Source organism: Papio anubis, chromosome 9, assembly GCF_008728515.1.
Source record: "Papio anubis isolate 15944 chromosome 9, Panubis1.0, whole genome shotgun sequence".
NCBI classification, from domain to species: Eukaryota; Metazoa; Chordata; class Mammalia; order Primates; family Cercopithecidae; genus Papio; species Papio anubis.
In genome coordinates this window covers 37,088,420-37,104,789 of record NC_044984.1, presented here as the reverse complement: position 1 = coordinate 37,104,789, position 16,370 = coordinate 37,088,420, and the positions used below count along the sequence as shown (strand labels likewise).

Sequence of the window (16,370 nt, the reverse complement as noted above, 5' to 3'; positions counted from 1 at the left end):
AACATAAAAAAGCTACTTAGCTATTTGTTTACATTATTTTGGACAAGTGGGATATATCTAACAACACTATCAGAAACTAGTCTAAATTTCCCTCAACTTCAAAGGCATAAAAAGGAAAAAACATTCAACAAGTCATCCATTTCAACAACTGAAAGAGTAGACTGACTGAGAACCTGTGGTACCATTTATCTCTATTAAAATGCTTAAATTATTTCTTTGGTAGACTCAAACCACCTAATTGCCAAAGACACATATATCAATATCACAACAGTAAAGGGCTATTTGAGGACATAGTCTAAATTTAATAAAGCACACATTTCTCAACCTCACATTTTTCCTTCTGTCAAGTTCTCTCACTAATTTTCAGATTCAAGCCCAATGAAAAACTTGCCACTTTCCCATTTTCCTGCTCAAGTTTTATTTTCTCACCTTATTTTCAATTAAAAACCAAACTGGAAACAATATAAGAAACTGTCACTTACTGATAATCTGTATCAGAATAAGATTTAAATTTAGTTAAGTTTAAATAAATTTAAAATTAATCAAATAAAGCACATTTTGTTCTCTAAGACAGACATATATGCAAAGGTGCATCAAAAAGAACCATATAGCAATCCACACCAAATTACTTTAAAATTACACATAGAATTGGCTGGGCATGGTGGCTCACGCCTGTAATTCCAGCACTTTGGGATGCCGAGGAGGGTGTATCACTTGAGGTCAGGAGTTCAAGACCAGCCTGGCCAACATGGTGAAACCCCATCTCTACAAAAATTAGCCAGGCACGGTGGTGTGTGCCTATAGTCCCAGCTACTTGGGAGGCTGAGGCAGGAGAATTACTTGAACCCAAGAGCTGGAGGTTGCAGTGAGCCAAGATCGTGCCACTGCACTCCAGCCTGGGCAACAGAATGAGATGCTATCTCAAAATATAAATAAATAAAATTATACATAGAATAATACAATATGCAAATTATGTATCAGGAAAATGGATTCATCTAAAATAAATCTTCCTCTTTAGCATCACATACCCTATTCTTATATAAATAAAATATAATCATTTTCCATCTCAATATTAAATATAAACACAATTCGAAACTTAACCGCAATAATAAAATATTAAATCAAGTAATCTGCTTGCATTACATAACTGAACTCTAGATAAGAATTAGTGTCATGAGAGTCTTAAGGATCACAAGCATGCTTGTCTGTTTGAAGGGAATTAAAAAAAAAAAAGTTATACACACAAAAGTATAAAGACAAATACAACTGGTAACAATATTAGAAAAAACTGCCATTGAAGCTCTATTATGCTACAAGTTTTTAGGAAAAAAAAATCATTTTCATGAGATTTCAAATACAAACTGGTCCAATGAATAGAAAACTCACATAGCGTTTTCATAAAAGCGGTAACAAATGAGAGGGTGCACTAAAATCTCAAACTTTCACCACTATTCAACTCATCCATGTAACCAAAAGCTACTTGAATCCCAAAAGCTACTGAAACAAAATAAAAATTTAATAATAAAGTAAATATGAGGGCCACAAAAAAGAAACAGCATGACATACAAAAACTGAATAAAATAAAAATCAATTCTGTGAAAAGTAAGAAAGCTATAAAACCCCAAACTTTAGAAACAAACACAAGAAAACATTGAATAGTCTCATGACAACTTTGGAATTGTTAGGGGTCACTATGACGCAGTCGGAAGAAAAACCAGACTCCCATATATACCCATCCTGAGTAAATCACCTTACCTCCATTTCTTCAAGCGTAAAATATGAAAACTAATTCCAACAGCCAAAGTGAGGTCAAAATATTTTATAAACAGGGTTTGAATATGTACTGTTAATAGTCATATTATACAGTAGGAAAGGAGGGGAAAGAGAAAAGGTGGAGAAAAAAGAGAAAAGGTAGGATAACAACCTAGCTGAGGAATACTGAAAACATGCAAGGTGGGACAGAGGAATTCCATCAAGGAATAGTATTAAGTTCAATTACAGATTACTGCAACATTAAATACACACTTCTAGATTATTAAGAATGCTCAAGAGAAACAAGTTGTAATCATAATAATAGCAGCTAACTTTTTTTTTTTTTTTTTTTTTGAGACAAAGTCTCGCTCTGTCACCCAGGCTGGAATGCAGTGATGCGATCTCAGCTCACTACAACCTATGCCTCCCAGGTTTAAGCAATTCTCCTGCCTCAGCCTCCCAAGTAGCTGGGATTACAGGCAACTGCCACCACACCTGACTGATTTTTGTATTTTTAGTAGAGACAGGGTTTTACCATGTTGACCAGGCTGGTCTTGAACTCCTGACTTCCGGTGACCCACCTACCTCAGCCTCCCAAAGTACTGGGATTACAGGTGTGAGCCACCACACCCAGCCAGCTAACATCTTTAAATTGCTTCCTATGACAATGTTTTGAGTGCTTTCTAATCTCAGTTAATAAACAGACTTTAGGCTGGGAGTAGAGGCTCATTCCTGTAATCCTAACACCTTGGGAGGCTGAGGCGGGCAGATCACTTGAGGTCAGGAGTTCGAGACCAGCCTGGCCAACATGGTGAAACCCTGTCTCCACTGAAAATACAAAAATTAGCCAGGCATGGTAGCACGTGCCTGTAATTCCAGCTACTTGGGAGGGTGAGGCAGGAGAATCACTTGAACCCAGAAGGCACAGGTTGTAGTGAGCCAAGATCGATCGCGCCACTGCACTTCAACCTAGGTGACAGAGTGAGACTCTGTCTCAAAAAAAAAAAAAAAGAAAAGTAGGTCATCTAGTAAGAAATGGTAACCACCTGCCCATCACTTATTAAGTACCAAGACAATAGATTACCTTTAAATGGTTTTGCAAATCCCTGCCAATTTTAGGGGATTAAAAAAAGCAGGCTGGTTGGAATTAATTTCATTTAGATAGTGCCACCCAGAGTGCTTACCTACTTTGTCCAGCACCCCAAGATTCTTGACTACTAGGTCCCATCTGACAGCTCCAGCAGGCAATTCACATGAGAGCATCAAGCAGAAAGTGTTTATTCAACTGCTTTCATGGCCGTCACATAAATTTTTAAAATTACATTAATTTTAAACTTATAAGAAATAACAATTAGTACATGGGGGAAATTTACATACTCCTCTGTGAGGTGGACCACTTCTTCGATCATGAGAAAAACTGCGGCCCTCGTCATAGTCTCGGTAATCAACATGACTGTAATATCTACTGTAGCTTCCTTCACCAGGTCTGTCTAGCAGTGGTGGTTTCTTTGGCACAATATTAACTAGTCTATTGTAGCCATCCTAAAACAGACAAAAAGAAATATATACAAATCACTAATTTCTCTATTTGGTTTTGGAAAGGTTTTAAAAAAAGCACAGGAGTTCTTACCCTTAATCAAATAAGCTAAATGTATAAACAAAAGCATTAATGAAATAACATAAATATAACTCAATACTAAGGTCTTCACATGGATTAAAAGAAATCAAGTTGTTCAATGAAGAAAGCCAGGTGTTCAAAATAACATGCAGCAATGCAAAAACCAATCATAAATAAAAGAAAAAATACAATATTATCATTTTAATAAAAAATAAACTTAAGACAGAATGTTACAGTAGCTCTATCCCTAATTGCCTAACAATTTTAGAAATAAAATTATGTAAGACAGCACTCATATTTGGTCTACTGTGTTTGAACTACACTATTTAGAAGAAATATAAACTATTTACACACGAGCAACAGCTAATGATGATACTGAGCCAGAATGATCAAAAGGAAACATTTTGCTATTTTTCCAGCAGTAATGGAGAGAGGAGAGCCTTTGGCTTTACAGGTCTAGAAGCAAAATAAAAGCTGATATAAATTTTGAATTAATTTTCAAAGTACTGCAATACATTGTTAATGTTTTAAAAAATGAATAGGTTTTCTGTGAGACTTGGGGAATTGGACACAGGGAGAACATATGTCTTAGGTTAGTGGCTGCTATAAAATAACAAAAATGATTATCAATGAAAAGAAGTAGAGAGCTACAGAACATATATCCATACATAATCTGGACTTGGGCATTCATGGCACATCAATCAATATCAAATGAAATATATGTTTAAAAAAAAAAAACTGTAAAGCCTGATATAACATAGGATCAATATGAATTAACCAATCTGGAAAAAACCAAAACTTACAAAATATAAAGCCCAACATTCAGAGCTGTTTATCCATCATCCCAAGCCTATAAAATGAAATTAATACTAACACCTACCTCATGGCATTGTGAGGACTAAATGAGAAATGGAATGCAAAGTGTTTAGTACCGTGTTCAGGCACACAATAAGTTTTCAAAAAATGTTTGCTATATTGATTACTACTGTGCAAGTCTATGGAAAAAAATACAAAGTACGTCAAACTGTTTCCTTAAATTACTTCTTAGCCCTAATGACTACAACTATTCAATTGTTATTAAATGACTATATACTTAATCTCTCAACATGTAGGAAATTTCTCAATGGGTCAGGAAAAAATAAAATCTGTAGTTTATATTTATTTGAGAGCTTAAAAGATCTAACTAATTTTTCCCATGGGGATCTAAGGTGGTTACCTGCTTTAGTATGTTAGATATTAAATTATAAGATATATTCTACATTTACATAAAATGATACCACAAATCAATATATGACTCATTCTTCTACAAACTACCTTTCACAGAGATTTCAATTAAATTTAAGGAAATATTAAGCTGCCCCCCCAAAAAAAACCTGGCATTAAGCCAAAATTAGTAAAATTACAATTTACAGCATTTCTAATTGAAAATTTGTCACTCATAAAATCAGAATAACTGACTTCTCCAAATTCCAATAAACCATAAAAAGCCATTACACAACAGTCTTGTTTGAATATGATTATCTGGAGGGATGGTGGGGCGAGTATGCATGCCTAAACACTTCTATGAATAGAGAGCTTATTGTTTTACAAAGCACTCTGTTCCTCTGTTCAACTGCCCCAGTTAATAGAAAGTTATCTGGGGATTGTAAAATGTATTTGGTAAAACTTTAGGAGAAGTAAAATTCAAATCACATTTAGTTACTTATTTAAAAAGTTGCTTTACCAACTGAAGTAAACGAAAACAATCATTCTAAAAGTTGTTTAATGCCAGGCATGGTGGCTCACACCTGTAATCCTAGCACTTTGGGAGGCCAAGGCTGGTGGATCACTGAGGTTAGAAGGCTGAGACCAGCCTGGTCAATGTGGTGAAACCCTGTTTCTACTAAAAAAAAAAAAAAAAAAAAAAAAAATTAGTCAGGTGAGGTGTGCATGCCTGTAGTGCCAGCTACTCAGGAGGCTGAGGTAGGAGAATCGCTTGAACCTGGAAGATGGAGGTTGCAGTGAGCCGAGACTGCACCACTGCACTCCAGCTGGGGCAACAGAGCAAGACTCCATCTCAAAAAAATAAATAAAATAAAAATAAAAGTTGTTTAATCAGCAAAAGAAAAAAAAATTCAGTAACAGCTCTTATACCTGGCTATAAGGACCAAGTTGGTATTTTGAGAAAGTGTTCAAATATATGTACATTATACCATCTCTGCTCTGTAGATACCTAATCTTAAAGAAAACTCCCTAGCTACATGAAAAGATTTAAGGAAATAAAGATGACTGCAGGAGCCCGTAACAAAGCAGGACTGTATTTTTAAAGTGTTCATGTCTTATCCAGGTATACCATTCAAGGATTTTTGCTCCCAAAAAAATCTATGATGAGTGGCAAAGAATTTAGAATTTCCCTTTCAAATTTTTTTTTTTTTTAGATGGAGTCTCACTCTGCAGCCCAGGCTGGAGTGCAGTGATGCAATCTCAGCTCACTGCAACCTACTCGTCCTAGGTTTAAGCAATTCTCCTGTCTCAGCCTCCCGAGTAGTTGTGATTACAGGTGCATGCTACCATGCCCAGCTAATTTTTGTATTTTTAGTAGAGACAGGGTTTCACCATATTAGTCAGGCTGGTCTTGAATTACTGACCTCAAGTAATCCACCTGCCTGGGCCTCCCAAAGTGCTGGGATTAAAGGCATAAGCCACCACACCTGGCCCTTTCAAAAAGATTATATTGTTGAAATTCAAAGAGTATTTTTATTACCTGCATTGCCAGACATGAATAGAAATAACAATACTGTTTGAAATTCTTACGCAAATCTCACATTAAGCTGTAAACATGTAATTTCCCTTTCTATATGCTAACATAGGTACACGGGCTTAAGGTACTACTGATATGTTTGGAACCTCCATTTTAGAAACATATTGGCAAAAAGTCAATTTAAAAATGGACAAAGACCATGAACAGGCATTTCTCCAAACAAGACATAAAAATGGCCAGCTCCCTAGCTGTAGGCAGCTGCCTAGGTTGCCTTGTACCTAGGCAAGCATTACACTGCTGGGAGAACAGTAGCCAATAGCTGACTGGCATTCTGGCCCTGGTTCATGCCAACTCTGTGTTGACTACACCAAGATGCTAGCATAGTTGAAAAGAAAAAGAAAAAAGAAAAAAAAAAAAAACGAGGCCAGCTGGGCACAGCTGCTCACACCTGTAGTCGCAGATACTTGGGGGGCTAAGGTGGAAGGATCCCTTGAGGCTAGGAGTTCAAGGCTGCAGTGAGCTGATTGGTGACTATACTCCTCCAGCCTGAGAAAACAGAGTGAGACCCCATCTCCAAGTAGTAATATTTTTTTTAAAAAAAGGTCAACAGGTATATGAAAAGGTGCTTGACATCACTAACCATAGGGAAAATGCAAATTAAAACCACTATTGAGATACCCCCTCACACCCTTAAGGATGGCTATGATCAGAAAGACAAGAGACAACAAATGTTGGCGAGGGTATGAGGGAAAGAGAACCCTAGTACACTGTTGGTGGGAATGTAGATTGGTATAGCCATTATAGAAAACAGTATGGAAATTCCTAGAGAAAGTAAAAATAGAACTACCACATGACCCAGTAATCCCTCTTTTGGGTATATTGTATACCCAAAGGTGATGCAATCACCACCTGTTCAAGATATTCACACTCTCATGTTCATTGCAGCATTATTCACAATTGCCAAATTTAGAAACAACTTAAGTTCCCATGGATGAACAAAAGGATCGAGAAAATCTGGTATATAAATATATTAGTGGAATATTATTCATCCTTACAAAAAGAGGGAGATACTACCATTTATGACACATGGATGTACCTGAAGGACATTATGCTAAGTGAAATAAGCCAGATACACACACACACAAAAATATTGCATGATGTCATTTATATGTGGAATTTAAAAAAAACGAAACAGAGCTCAAATACAGAGATAGAGGTAACTGGTTACCACAGGTAGGGGAAGAAATGGGGAAAGGCAAGTCAAGGAATACAAAATATCAGATAAGTAGGATGAATAAGTCTAGAGATCTAATGTACAATATGAGGACCAAAATTAATAAAATTGTACTGTATTAGAAATTTTTGTGAAATATACAAATTTTAGGTGTCCTTATCACACAAAAAGATAGCTATGTGAGATGATGAATGTTTGTCTCCTTCACTACAGTAACCACTGTACTATGAATATGCATCCATGTGTATCTGCATCTATATATGTATCCCTTAACATCATGTTGTAAATCTCAAATATACCCAATAAAATTTATATTAAAAATAAGTAAATAAAGATAAAAAATGTAAAGAAAAAACAGGAAAATACCTTGGAAAACAATGGCCCCATAACATACAAACCAGAAATAAAAATTATGACTTATAAAGAATATCTTAAAAGGTTAAGAATAACAGGGTAACTTTCAATTAATCAAAAAATAAACTCAATGGAGTTGAAACGTTTCTATTATTTCAAATGCAGATATTTCAAATCTTGAATTTAAATATAAAATCTCAATTTACTCCATCAATGATATCAATTTTCACTGCTTCTGTTTATTAGTAAAAATATCTACATACTAACATAGATATTGATTAATATATATCTACATATTAATGATTATATAAGTATCCTTATCAAAAAGATCAGAATTTTCTGCGGATGTTACTAGCATTTCCAAAAAATATGCATAGAATTTATAGGATTTGCTACTCCAAAGTTAGTATTAATGGTATGATCAGTCAGACCAAAAATAAAAAGTACATGTAGCTCATTTAAAAGAAAAGGTCTATCTATTGATAATTTATCTACTCTGGCAGGATATTAAAAACAAACAAAAAAAAACTTGCACATAAACTTAAATACTTTTGGAAAGTTATACTACAATGAAATTTAAACTTTCAAATCTGTCATCATCTTAGGGGTGAGGTTTCACCCCTAAGATTACTACTGCAAGACCCTCTAAGTGTGTGTAATAAGAATTCTTCGGTTTGCTTATGTTAATGAGAATCTGGTCAGAATAAAATACCTAGTTTTCCAAATGGTGAAATGGTTTTGTTAGAAAATAATCAGCTACTTCTTAATTTGCTACACATTCCAATATAACTATCTGTTACAGGGAATGCTTTCATTTTAGTAAGTAAAAGCACCAAGTTGAAGGTTTTTATTTGATTCAATATAAAAATCTGTATCAAATTTTTCACACTGGCTGGGCATGGTAGCTCACACCTGTAATCCCAGTACTTTGGGAGGTCGAGGGGGGGCAGATCAGCTTGAGGCTAGGAATTCAAGACCAGCCTGGCTAACATGGTGAAACCCCATCTCTACTAAAAATACACGAAATTAAACAGGTGTAGTGGCACGCACCTGTAATCCCAGCTATTTGGGAGGCTGAGGCACAAAAACTGCTTGAGCCTGGGAGGCAGAGGTTGCAGTGAGCCGAGATTATGCCACTGCACTCCAGCCTGGGCAACAGAGCAAGACTCTGTTCCAAAAAAAAAAAAAAAAAAAAAAAATCCATACGATGGTTAAATCTCATAATTAACTAGGTAAAAATTATTAAATGTTTCTTTAAAAATATTTCTTTTCCAATATGTCATTAAAATTTACTCATTTTAACAAAAAAAATTTAATTTAAAATGAAAGTATTAATATAAAAGAATTAAGACCATCCCCCCTAAACATTTTTATCTTCTAGCAATAGATACTGAAATACTTAATGACATCTGAAGTGTGGTATCATGGATTTACTTCAAAATAATCTAGGAGGAAAGAAAGTGGTAGAGGCATAGACAAAACAAGATTGGCAAAGAAGCTGATAATTGATTTCTCCTTTGGGAGTTGATCACATTAATGTTATTATATGCTTGATTTTTTTCCCCTTACAAAACATCAAATAACAACTAAAACACACTAACCTACCAAAGAAGTAAATACAATGGTATATGTAAATAACGCCATTATGTCCTATCACAATCAACTTACAATGCAAATGTAAGCCTATAAAAACCTTATTGGGGCCGGGCGCGGTGGCTCAAGCCTGTAATCCCAGCACTTTGGGAGGCCGAGACGGGCGGATCACGAGGTCAGGAGATCGAGACCATCCTGGCTAACACGGTGAAACCCCGTCTCTACTAAAAAATACGAAAAACTAGCCGGGCGAGGTAGCGGGCGCCTGTAGTCCCAGCTACTCGGGAGGCTGAGGCAGGAGAATGGCGTAAACCCGGGAGGCGGCGCTTGCAGTGAGCCGAGATCGCGCCACTGCACTCCAGCCTGGGCGACGGAGCCAGACTCCGTCTCAAAAAAAAAAAAAAAAAAAAAAAAAAAACCTTATTGGTCCTATTCCCAGCACCTAGAACAGCACCTGGCACACAGTAAGCACCACATCCATAATATATATATTATACCCTGGCATCACATGCTTTTTACAGAAAAGTACCATACAAACTATATCTCACTAAAATATTATATTACACAGGCTGGTAGGCTTTTGCTTTCAAAGGTTGTGATTTCCTAACTCTGATCCCTATAGTCTACAACACGTATTTCCATTGTAGCACTTGTTGATTTACTTCACTCACTGATTCTTCAATGAAATATTGGTGTTTCTGAGTCATTCCAATGTCTTTTGGTGACAGTGGGTCAAAAACATGAAAACTGGTATTGACCCAGAGAGCTAAGACATGTTATTAGAGAACGTAGCCAAAAATTGATCACATTTCTTCTGAAAATAGTGACAACAAAAAGAAAGTTAAGTCCTTGCAATTCTGTCAGCAAAGAAAGTAAAACACCTCTCAAGGCAACTCTACACAAGGGAATATTACTAAATCAAACTCAGCAAAGAAACACTTTTTTTACATTTCATGTATGTAACTTTCCCATTTAAAAAAACTATTAAAAAAATTGCACTCTAGCTAATAATATGTATGCTTGAGGAGTTAATGGGAAGGATACTGTTGTCCACAATTTACTCTGAAATGTATTCAAAAACATAGATGAATTAATAGCATGAATAAATACATGATAAAGCAAGTTTAGTAAAATGTTAATAGTTGAGTCTAAATGGGGAGTATATGGATGGTCACTATAAAATTCTTTTGACTGATGTATGTTTGAAAACTTCCATAATAAAATATTGGGAAGTTGTACATACATGGGAAAATTTACATGAACACTGATGACTGTATAAAATAATTAAAAAATGTGGGGCATAAAAAGAACAGAAATTTAAATATGCCTGTGAAGATTTTGAATAAAAGTGTTTCATGAAATAAGAATGGAAAGAAAAAATATTTCAACATTAACACATTTTAAACAATGTTACATGAAATATCTATATAACTGAATTACTAAATTAAGTAGATTTGACTATCAAGTTGGTCAAAAGAAAAATTTCTGGATTATGGTTTGAGTACATTTACATTTGAGAACAAGTGGAACTGATATACATCCCATCTATTCCCTACAAAGGCTCAGATACTTACAAAATTATGTTCTGGATTTACTAAAGGATTTATTTTTGATTGGCTAAACTCTCTAGGAGAGAGAAATAAACAACGACAAGAATTATAAAAAAGATTCAATTAATCTAAGGAAGTAAATATTGTTATTTAACTACTTAATTACAAAAACTAACTATGTAACTCAAATTTACCACAAATGTGACAAAAAAAAAAACTGCTCTTGACATCACTATTCGTCAATATTGTTCTCCCTGCTGCTGCCAAAACCAGAAAAAACTTTTAATGTAAAATAATGTATTTGTTAAAGAAACAGAAAAACGAAGAGGGATAAGCAGATAGGACTGCTTCAGCCCCAGCTCTATTGTAATTGTCCAGAATATAAACTGCTAGTGCTCTGATCCTAATTTCCAAAATTTACAACTTTTAAAAATTCTGAAACTGGAACTTCTCTCCCATTTTCAAATAAGCTAATGGAAAAACTGACATTTTATGTTGCGGCTTCATTAAAATGTTCCATATTACCTACCTGTTTCCCAACAGGCTAAGAAGCTGGACCCCTATAAGTGGAAGTTTACATGTATTTAAAAGCCATTCTGGGCCAGGCATGGTACCTCATGCCTGTAATCCCAATTTGGGAAGCCAAGGTGAGAAGATCGCTTGAGCCCAGGGGTCTGAGGCTGCAGTGAGCTATAGCTGCTCCACTGCACTTCAGCTGGGTGACACAGCAAGACCCTGTGCGTATGTACGTACAAATGAATGAATGAATGAATAAATAAATGCCATTTTGTCACAAAACTTGATAAAGGTTAAGAAATCAGATAACTAAGCTCATAGAAATTATAGGTTTAAAGACAGAAAGTATGCTTTAAAAACAAGAGCTTTACAGGTATCTGGAAGTGTAGATATTCTGTGATGATTGATTTCCTTCCTATAGAAGAAGCGTATATATTTACATACAAAGTCTCCGTAGTGCACTTCTTTGAACTTTAGTCTTCCACCTACCTACCCAAGTTTAAGACCAAATAAAAATTTCTGCGAAAGCCCCTTATAAAAGTGACTTACTATTTATACGTAAAGAATTTAAAAGCATACCATAAAGTGCTAAAATAATGACTGGTAAATTTGTTAAGCTGTACACTGAGGATAAGATTGCCAAAACTCAAATTAAGTATAATTTAACATCAAAACCAAAGTATATCAGTGTTCAATTGTCTTTTCAGGTTTATCAAGGCTAGAAACTCAGAAAACAGCTGCTTTTATTAATGAGGTCATACTACTACAGAAGGTACCTTCCCAACAGTCACCACTTCACATTGCACTTTATGTCACATCTAGTAGTTCCTCAAATACATTTCTTTTGTATCAGAATTGATCATAAATGGGGCAAAGGGTGTACTAAGAAAAAAGGGAGAAGCCGGGCGCGATGGCTCACGCCTGTAATCTCAGCACTTTGGGAGGCCGAGGCGAGTGGATCACCTGAGGTCAGGAGTTCAAAACCAGCCTGGTCAACAAGGCAAAATCCCATCTCTACTAAAAATACAAAAAATAACTGGGCGTGGTGATGGGCGCCTGTAACCCCAGCTACTCAGGGAGGCTGAGGCATGAGAATCACTTAAACCCGGGAGGCAGAGGTTGCAGTGAGCTGAGATTATGCCACTGCACTCCAGCCTGGGCAACAGAGTAAGACTCCATCTCAAAAAAAAAAAAAGAAAAAAAGGGAGAGAAATGTAGTAAAATTGTTTTTTGATAAAGAACAGGATTCAAATATACAAAACAAAATAGAATGTTACCTTCCTCTCTTCCAGGCACTAATAATAGTGGGTTACCAACTTAACTAGTTTTACATCTTGAAAAAATAATCTGCCTTTTCAAAACTTTGGAGGTATGACATACATACAAAAAAGTGTACAAATCACAAATGTATTGCTGGATAAATTTTCACAAGGTGTAAGTACCACCCAGATTAAGAGAATATTCCTAGCGCAGCAAAATCGTTCATTGTGCGGTCTCCCAGTCACTACTTCCTCTTCCCAGAAGAAACCACTTTCACTTGTTCTGGAATGTTACATAAAATAAAACACGCAGAATAAACTCTTGTGACTGACTTCTTTCTTTTAATATTATGTTTGTGAAGTTTATCCATGTTGTTGCACCTGGGAGTAGCCCATTTATTCTCATTGGTGTATAATTTAAACAATCAACTTTGCTGTTGGACATCTGGTTTGTTGCCAGTTTGACGCTCTTACAAATAATGCTTCTTATGAACTTTCTCATATATACCAATATAATACGCTAATATGGTTTTTAAAATAGCATTAGATTATCTAAGCGAATATTTTGAAAAAAATTTTTCTTTTTTTTTTTGAGACAGGATCTCTCCCTCTGTTGCCCAGGCTTGAGCTCAGTGGCACAAAACACGGCTCACTGCAGCCTCAACTTCCTGGGCTCAAGCCATCTTCCTGCCTCAGCTTCCCTAGTAGGTGGGACTACAGGCATGCACCACCATCCGTGGCTAATTTTTAAAAGTTTTTGTAGAGACAGGGTCTCACACTGTTGCTCAGGCTGGTCTCAAACTCCTGGGCTCAAGTGATCCTCCTACCTTGGACTCCCAAAATGCTCAGATTATAGGCATGAGCCACTGTATTCAGCCTCAAAACTTTTAATAAGTTATATTTTCATTAGATTAAAAGTAAGAAAATATAACTATTTACATTTCTAGTTCAACTACTTTAACCCAAAGATTCAGTGGGTCCATTAAATCAGATGTAAATACAAAACTACTTTTTTCAACTAACTTTAGATAAAAACAACAGCAGTGGATGTATCTGTGACTTCGTTATTAACAGAAATCACAGATAATTTTATGCCATGTTACAGCTAGCTGTTACAGGTATTGCAAAATATCATTTGGAACACTCATCACTACTTTAAAATTACAGCAATGAAACCGCCACCACTAGCTTTTGATATTTAATGGCCTACTAAAGAATTAACTCTATTACTAGATCACAAATTTGGTTTTTAATAGTTTGATAATCATTCTCGAATGTAAGTGCACTTAGTTCTGTGCATTTTATTTATAGGTTTAAAACTGTTATTCTGAGAAGGGATACATAGGCTTCACCAGACTGCTATAGGGATCCATAGCACAAAAAAAGGTTAAGAATCTATGCTTTATTTAACTAAGATGCAGATGTAACACAGAAGGCACAGGGGATGATTTTCAAGAGCCATTTATTTCCCTATTGAGGGAAAGAGAAGGCTTTAAATTACTAACCAAAATAAGCCCCAAAAATGTACCAGAAAAAAATGTACCAGAAAAGAAAGAATGCACCAGAAATAAAAGGACCTGAGTCTTGGGAAGGAGGTATATGGAAATACAGAAAGAAGGATTTGTATAAACTAGGAGAGGCTGATTGGGGGAACAGAAAGACCAATCTAATGGAATTGAAGAAAAAGGAGAGAAATGAACCGCAAAAGGTCTGCTCAGGTCCTGTGCTCTCAAAAAGAGAAAAACAATCTAGGCTCCTCCATGAGGAACCAAGCAGTCAGTTGACTTAAGGAAGTAAGGTTTACCTTTAGGCATTTAAGAGACAGCTGAATACATCTAGTCTGATTTTAAGGACAATGGTGTTATAAAACATATCTCCCTACCTGCTTACTTCTGATAAAATTATGAGGAATAAGAAGCCTGTTTCATATTTACACAAACACAGATAGTATTAAATGAAAATGTTTGGTTTTGTTTAGATTTTTCCACAATATGCTGATTCATTAAAGATTTCCATCACCTGTCATTTTTACCTCAACTCCTGTCACTATCAATGACTTCAATTCATATACATCTGTATTTTTTAAATTCTGCATGTAAGAATCACTTAAACTTTTAAACAATACCGAGGTCCACATCACACCCACAGAGACGAAAATTTAATTATCTAAGACGGGACCCATACAATGGTACTGAAGAGCTCTCCAGGAAATCTTAATGTACAGCAAGGACTGAGAGCTTCTGATCTAAATCACAAATCTAAAGTCTATCCTAATAGTCTCCTTGCTCTCAACTCCAATAACTTACACTAGCTCTCTATTCTCATTGTCACACACTGAACTTCACTCAAAATTGTTCCATCTTGGAAATCCCACACTCTAAAATACTGATTACCTATCTTTCTGCCACACCAAAGCCTTCCCTAAGCCTTTCCTGTCCCTCAACCACTCATTTCTTTCAATCTCCTGTCCCTCTCAGCCTCACTCTCTTTATCAGCCCATAACAAATGGCGTATTACTTCAATAATTCTCTGGGTTAGCACCGTCAACATCCTTATCTCCCTGGGTCCACCACTCATTTTACAATCTTAAATCAATACAATAACCTGCTTTCCTCAGCCCCAAAGTAATAAAGCACATAATCCTACAGACTGGTGCCCAGTTGATGGCATAACCATACAGAAAACCCTTTTAAGTATCTTCAAAACACAGAATTTAAAATTCCTAATGGGGCCGGGAGTGGTGGCTGACGCATGTAATCCCAGCACTTGAGAGACCAAGGCAGACGGATCACTTCAGGCCAGGAGTTCGAGACCAGCCTGGCCAACATGGCAAAACCCTGTCTCTACTAAAAATACAAAAATTGTATGTGGGTAGCAGTGGCAGTGGTTGATACCTGTAATCCCAGCACTTTGGGAGGCTGAAGGAGGTGGATCACTTGGGGTCAGGAATTTGAGACCAGACTGGCCAACATGGTGAAACCCCATCTCTACTAAAAATACAAAAATCAGCCAGGCGTGGTGGCTTATGCCTGTAGTCCCAGCTGCTCGGGAGGCTGAGGCAGGAGAATTGCTTGAACCCAGGATGCAGAGGTTGCAGTGAGCCAAGAATGTACCACTGCACGACAGCCTGGGCAAGAGAGTGAGACTCCATCTCAAAAAAATAAATAAATAAAATTTTTAAAAAGCCAGGCATGGTGGCATGCAATCCTAGCTACTCAGGAGGCTGAGGCACAGGAATTGCTTGAACCCGGGAAGTAGAGGATGTAGTGAGCCAAGATTGCACCACTGCACTCCAGCCTGGGCTACAGAGTAAGACTGCCTCAAAAAAAAGAAAAGAGGCTGGGCATGGTGGCTTATGCCTGTAATCCCAGAACTCTGGGAGGCCAAGGTGAGCAGATCACCTGAGGTCAAGAGTTTGAGACCAGCCTGGTCAACATGGTGAAACCACGTCTCTACTGAAAATACAAAAATTAGCCAAGTGTGGTGGCGGATGCCTGTAATCCCAGCTACTCAGGAGGCTGAGACAGAAGAATTGCTTGAACCCAGGAGGTGGATGTTGCAGTGAGCCGAGACTGCGCCACTGCACTCCAGCCTGGGTGACAAGAGTGAAACTCCATCTCGAAAAAAAAAAAAGGAAAAGAAAAATTCCTAATGGGATATATCCTTGGCAGAGTGGCAGAGGGGAGAGGGGAAATAAAGAAAAAAGTCATCCCTTTTCCCTACAAGTAAACTACAGAATAACCTTATTAAGTAA

At 36.6% G+C, this 16,370-nt stretch overlaps 1 protein-coding gene across 24 annotated transcripts in view; it reads right to left on the bottom strand.

Moving 5' to 3' along the window:
- Positions 1 to 16,370, bottom strand: part of PPHLN1 (periphilin 1) — a 125,597-nt gene that overhangs the window by 98,287 nt on the left and 10,940 nt on the right. For 13 of the 24 annotated variants that reach the window (XM_017945797.3, XM_017945809.2, XM_009180541.3 and 10 more), the window contains one exon: positions 3,130 to 3,294. The exons of the other annotated variants lie outside the window; for them this stretch is intronic. In XM_017945797.3, the coding sequence (XP_017801286.1) occupies positions 3,130 to 3,294 (165 nt within the window). The remainder of the gene's footprint in view (positions 1 to 3,129; positions 3,295 to 16,370) is intronic. 24 annotated transcript variants of the gene reach the window in all.